General features: G+C 61.2%; 1 protein-coding gene across 1 annotated transcript in view; it reads left to right on the top strand.

Annotated features, from left to right (window-relative positions):
- The first annotated feature begins 3,090 nt into the window (after positions 1-3,090).
- The window catches only part of NFKBIE (NFKB inhibitor epsilon), a 21,753-nt gene continuing 18,787 nt past the window's right edge, over positions 3,091-6,056 (top strand). The window contains exons 1-2 of the mRNA XM_075338960.1: positions 3,091-3,194; positions 5,363-5,746. Coding sequence (XP_075195075.1) covers positions 5,385-5,746 — 362 coding nt within the window. The 5' untranslated portion in view covers positions 3,091-3,194; positions 5,363-5,384. The remainder of the gene's footprint in view (positions 3,195-5,362; positions 5,747-6,056) is intronic.

Here is a 6,056-nt window from a genome sequence, read left to right as displayed (position 1 = left end):
CCTGCCTATGAAGCGCAAAGCTCAATGAGGTTACAAAACCAATTTAGTGCTTCAGTAAGTCAGTAAAAAGTAGTTAGGAGTGTTCAAATCAAGAAATTGATAAGGGTGCCCATATTTTTGCACCGGTCAAATTTTGTTTAAATGCGGATTGCACATTTTCTGTTAGTACAATAAACCTCATTTCAACCCAGAAATATTCCTCAATCCATCAGTTATTAGATATATGACACTGAAATAGCAAAAACCCAAATTGTTATAAAGAAAAAAGGTTAACATTAATAGGGGTGCACAAACTTTATCATATGACTGTAAAACAATAAGAGGTAAGGAGGAAAATAAGAGCAGGGAGAAGACGGGGAGAAGATGGGGAGAAGATGGAGGGAAGAAAGAGAAGATGAGGAGAAGACGGAGAAAAGAGGGGGAGAAGACAAGAAGACGGAGAGAAGACGAGGAGAAGAGGGGGAGAAGATGGAGAAAAGAGGGGGAGAAGACGAGAAGACGGAGAGAAGACGAGGAGAAGAGGGGGGGAAGATGGGGGGAAGACGAGGAGAAAACGGAGAGAAGATGGGGGAAGACGGGGAGAAGACGGGGAGAAGACAGGGAGAAGACGGGGGGAAGATGGGGAGAAGACGGAGGGAAGACGGAGAGAAGACGGAGAGAAGATGGAGAGAAGACGAGGAGAAGACGAGGAGAAGATGGGGAGAAGACGGGAGAAGACGGGGAGAAGACGGGGGAACACGGGGAGAAGACGGGGAGAAGACGGGGAGAAGACGGGGAGAAGACTGAGAGAAGACTGAGAGAAGACGGGGGGAACACGGGGAGAAGACGAGGAGAAGACGGGGAGAAGACGGGGAGAAGACAGGGAGAAGACAGGGAGAAGACAGGGAGAAGACAGGGAGAAGACAGGGAGAAGACGGGGAGAAAACGGGGAGAAGACGAGGAGAAGATGGAGAGAAGACGAGGAGAAGACGGGGAGAAGACGGGGAGAAGACGGGGGGAACACGGGGAGAAGACGGGGAGAAGACGGGGAGAAGACGGGGGGAACATGGGGAGAAGACGAGGAGAAGATGGAGAGAAGACGAGGAGAAGACGGGGAGAAGACGGGGAGAAGACGGGGGGAACACGGGGAGAAGACGGGGAGAAGACGGGGAGAAGACGGGGAGAAGACGGGGGGAACATGGGGAGAAGACGAGGAGAAGATGGAGAGAAGACGAGGAGAAGACGGGGAGAAGACGGGGGAACACGAGAAGACGGGGAGAAGACGGGGAGAAGACGGGGGAACACGAGAAGACGGGGAGAAGACGGGGAGAAGACGGGGGAACACGAGAAGACGGGGAGAAGACGGGGAGAAGACGGAGAGAAGACAGAGAGAAGATGGGGGAACTTGGGGAGAAGACGAGGAGAAAACGGAGAGAAGACGGAGACAAGACGGGGAGAAGACGGGGAGAAGACGAGAAGACGGGGAGAAGACGGGGGAACACGAGAAGACGGGGAGAAGACGGGGAGAAGACGGAGAGAAGACGGAGAGAAGACGGAGAGAAGATGGGGGGAACTTGGGGAGAAGACGAGGAGAAAACGGATAGAAGACGGAGAGAAGACGGGGAGAAGACGGGGAGAAGACGGGGAGAAGAGGGGCAGAAGATGGTGAGATTAGCTTCTCCCTCTCTGGACCTGTGATCTGATCGCAGATGTATGAGTCACTCCCAGCAGAGCATCAGAGTCTCCTCCTCCCTTCACTCTCCTCCTCCTCATCCCTTCCCTATTCCATCTCCTCCTCTCCCCGTCCCCTTTTCCTCTCTCCTCTTCCCCCCTTCCTTTCTCTTCCTCCCAAATTTCCTCCTCTTTTTTCCTCCCCCCTTCCTAGTTCTTCCCCCCCTTTCCTAGCTCTTCCCCCTCTCCCCCCATTCCTAGCTCTTCACCCTCCCCCCTTCCTAGCTCTCCCCCCCTTCCTAGCTCTTCCCCCCCTTCCTAGCTCTTCCCCCCTCTCCCCTCCTCCCGCTATCTCTCTCCCCCTCTCGCTATCTCTCTCCCCCTCCCCCATTTCCACCTCTTTTCTCGCTCTTCACCCTCTCTCCCCCTTCCTAGCTCTCCCCCCTTCCTAGCTCTTTCCCCCTCTCCCCTCTATCTATCTCCTCCTCCCCTAATTCCCCCTCTCCCCTCCTCCCGCTATCTCTCTCCCCCTCCCCCATTTCTCCCTCTTTTCTCCTCCCCCTTCCTAGCTCTTTCCCCCTCTCCCCTCTATCTATCTCCCCCTCCCCTATTTCCCCCTCTTTTCTCCTCCCCCTTCCTAGCTCTTCCCCCCTCTCCCCTCCTCCCGCTATCTCTCTCCCCCTCCCCCATTTCTCCCTCTTTTCTCCTTCCCCTTCCTAGCTCTTCCCCCCTCTCCCCTCCTCCCGCTATCTCTCTCCCCCTCCCCCATTTCCCCCTCTTTTCTCCTCCCCCTTCCTAGCTCTTCCCCCCTCTCCCCTCCTCCCGCTATCTCTCTCCCCCTCCCCCATTTCTCCCTCTTTTCTCCTCCCCCTTCCTAGCTCTTCCCCCCTCCTCCTGCTATCTCTCTCCCCATCCCCCATTTCTCCCTCTTTTCTCCTCCCCCTCCTAGCTCTTCCCCCTCTCCCCTCCTCCCGTTATCTCTCTCCTTCTCCTCATTTCCCCTTTTCTCCCCCCCCCTCCTGGCTCTTCCCCATTTCCCCTTTTTCTCCCCCCCTTCCTAGCTCTTCCCCCTCTCCCGACCTTCCTAGCTCCTCCCCCTCCCCCCCTTCCTAGCTCTTCCCACTCTCTCCCCCCCTCTCCTCCTCTATTATCCACCCCCCTTCCTCTGGTGGCAGTGGCGCCCTCTGTCTGCAGCTGGTGGTAATACAGGCCACATCCCCACAGCCGCCTCTAGGACTCCGCGGACCCCTCCTTCCTTCCCTCAGTGGAGCACAGCGCCCCCGGAGGCCGCCGCCGCCATCGCACGCAGCCCCGTCCGCTCAGCTCCACCCATTCTTGTCATGTGACTTCATTAACCCTCAGAATGCTTCCATCTCCGAGACAGTTCAGCATTGGGAGGAGACTGGTGACGTCATTGGTCTGTGTGCTGTGATTGGTCCGTGCTTAGTAACGCCAGCTGCTATTGGGCGCTGCGCAGACTCCGGGGTTTTCCTGGTTCCGTGATATCGGCCGCGATGAAGCTTCGAGCGGAGCCGGGGTGTTAGGTGAGAGCTGAACCGGCCGCTCCCGGGAACACTCCGTGTGCTGCTTATACCCCCGGGGTGTCTGTGCCTCTGTACTGCCCCCCCCCCCCGGGTGTCTGTGCCTCTATACTGCCCCCCCCCGGGTGTCTGTGCCTCTATACTGCCCCCCCCCCCCCGGGGTGTCTGTGCCTCTATACTGCCCCCCGGGGTGTCTGTGCCTCTATACTGCCCCCCCGGGGTGTCTGTGCCTCTATACTGCCCCCCCCGGGGTGTCTGTGCCTCTATACTGCCCCCCCGGGGGTGCCTGTGCCTCTATACTGCCCCCACCGGGGTGTCTGTGCCTCTATACTGCCCCCCCGGGGGTGTCTGTGCCTCTATACTGCCCCCCCCGGGGGTGTCTGTGCCTCTATACTGCCCCCCCGGGGGTGCCTGTGCCTCTATACTGCCCCCCCCGGGGTGTCTGTGCCTCTATACTGCCCCCCCCGGGGTGTCTGTGCCTCTATACTGCCCCCCCCGGGGTGTCTGTGCCTCTATACTGCCCCCCCGGGGTGTCTGTGCCTCTATACTGCCCCCCCCGGGGTGTCTGTGCCTCTATACTGCCCCCCCCGGGGTGTCTGTGCCTCTATACTGCCCCCCCCGGGGTGTCTGTGCCTCTATACTGCCCCCCCGGGGTGTCTGTGCCTCTATACTGCCCCCCCGGGGTGTCTGTGCCTCTATACTGCCCCCCCCCGGGGTGTCTGTGCCTCTATACTGCCCCCCCCCCCCCCCGGGGTGTCTGTGCCTCTATACTGCCCCCCCGGGGTGTCTGTGCCTCTGTACTGCCCCCCCCTCCCCGGGGTGTCTGTGCCTCTGTACTGCCCCCCCCTCCCCGGGGTGTCTGTACCTCTGTACTGCCCCCCCCTCCCCGGGGTGTCTGTGCCTCTGTACTGCCCCCCCCTCCCCGGGGTGTCTGTACCTCTGTACTGCCCCTCCCCGGGGTGTCTGGGCCTCTATACTGCCCCCCCCCCCCCCCGGGGTGTCTGAGCCTCTATACTGCCCCCCCCCCCGGGGTGTCTGAGCCTCTATACTGCCCCCCCCCCCGGGGTGTCTGTGCCTCTATACTGCCCCCCCCCCCGGGGTGTCTGTGCCTCTATACTGCCCCCCCCCCGGGGTGTCTGTGCCTCTATACTGCCCCCCCCCGGGGTGTCTGTGCCTCTATACTGCCCCCCCGGGGTGTCTGTGCCTCTATACTGCCCCACCCGGGGTGTCTGTGCCTCTATACTGCCCCCCCGGGTGTCTGTGCCTCTATACTGCCCCCCCGGGGTGTCTGTGCCTCTATACTGCCCCCCCCCCGGGGTGTCTGTGCCTCTATACTGCCCCCCCCCCCCCCCGGGGTGTCTGTGCCTCTATACTGCCCCCCCCCCCCCCGGGGGGTGTCTGTGCCTCTATACTGCCCCCCCCGAGGTGTCTGTGCCTCTATACTGCCCCCCCCGGGGGTCTCTGCCTCTGTTATTATTACTTCCATGGCGCTGTACATGAGGAAGTACATAATAAAGACAAGGACAATAATGAGGCCTGCCCGCGAGGATCACAGTGTACAGGGTGCAGGAGGGGGAGGGTGCAAGGAGGGGAGGGTGCAGGAGGGGGAGGGGACAGGAGGGGAGGATACAGGAGGGGATAGGCGAGGGAGGGTGCGGTAGGGGAGGATACAGTAGGGAAGGGGACAGGAGAGGGAGGGTGCGGGAGGGGAGGGTGCGGGAGGGGAGGATATAGGAGAGGGAGGGTGCGGTAGGGGAGGATACAGTAGGGAAGGGGACAGGAGAGGGAGGGTGCGGGAGGGGAGGGTGCGGGAGGGGAGGATATAGGAGAGGGAGGGTGCGGTAGGGGAGGATACAGTAGGGGAGGGGACAGGAGAGGGAGGGTGCGGAGGGGGAGGGGACAGGAGGGGAGGATACAGGAGGGGACAGGAGAGGGAGGGTGCAGTAGGGGAGGATACAATAGAGGAGGGTGCAGTAGGTGAGGGTGCGGTTCGGGGGAAGGATACAGTAGAGGAGGGTGCGGTTCAGGGGAGGATACAGTAGAGGAGGGTGCGGTTCAGGGGGAGGATACAGTAGAGGAGGGTGCGGTAGGGGGAGGGTGCGGTAGAGGAGGGTGCGTAGGTGAGGGGGTCGGTGTCGGTGTTGTGCTGAGGCTCTGCTTCTGTTTTGCAGCTCGCACTTGGGTCACTCCACCATGTCGGAGCAGGACTGGAGCTGTAAGAGGCTGAGCCTCCACCCAGAAGACGTCCGCTATGACTCGGGCCTGGCGGACTCTGTGCAGTCTCTACCAGAGGAGGCCGGCCTCACATTTCCCTCTGTTCCTGATGACGGACCCGCTACATCTAGTTCCTCCTCTCCTCCGCTGCATGGCGCTGCTGAGGACAAAGTCTCTGAGATGCAGGAGCTGGAGCGGCTGGACTCCACCTATGGCTCCGTGTCACTGACTGAGTCCCTGCCGCAGACGAGCCTGCCCCCTAGTGGAGCCACGGAGAGTGGCAGCCAGGACAGTGACGAGCAGCTGGACAGCCTGATGTACCTGTCCGAAGAGGGCGACACGTGAGTAACGCTCCAGGATCTCGCAGGGGTCCGTGTCAGCCGTGGCTCTCGTCGCGGGGTTCCGTGTCAGCCGTGGCTCTCGTCGCGGGGGTCCGTGTCAGCCGTGGCTCTCGTCGCGGGGGTCCGTGTCAGCCGTGGCTCTCGTCGCGGGGGTCCGTGTCAGCCGTGGCTCTCGTCGCGGGGGGTCCGTGTCAGCCGTGGCTCTCGTCGCGGGGGTCCGTGTCAGCCGTGGTTCTCGTCGCGGGGGTCCGTGTCAGCCGTGGCTCTCGTCGCGGGGGTTCGTGTCAGTCGTGGCTCGGGTTGCGGGGTC

Source organism: Anomaloglossus baeobatrachus, chromosome 3 (assembly GCF_048569485.1).
Source record: "Anomaloglossus baeobatrachus isolate aAnoBae1 chromosome 3, aAnoBae1.hap1, whole genome shotgun sequence".
Lineage (NCBI taxonomy): Eukaryota > Metazoa > Chordata > Amphibia > Anura > Aromobatidae > Anomaloglossus > Anomaloglossus baeobatrachus.
Note: the sequence above shows the minus strand (reverse complement) of the source record. Positions and strands in the feature narration are given on the sequence as shown.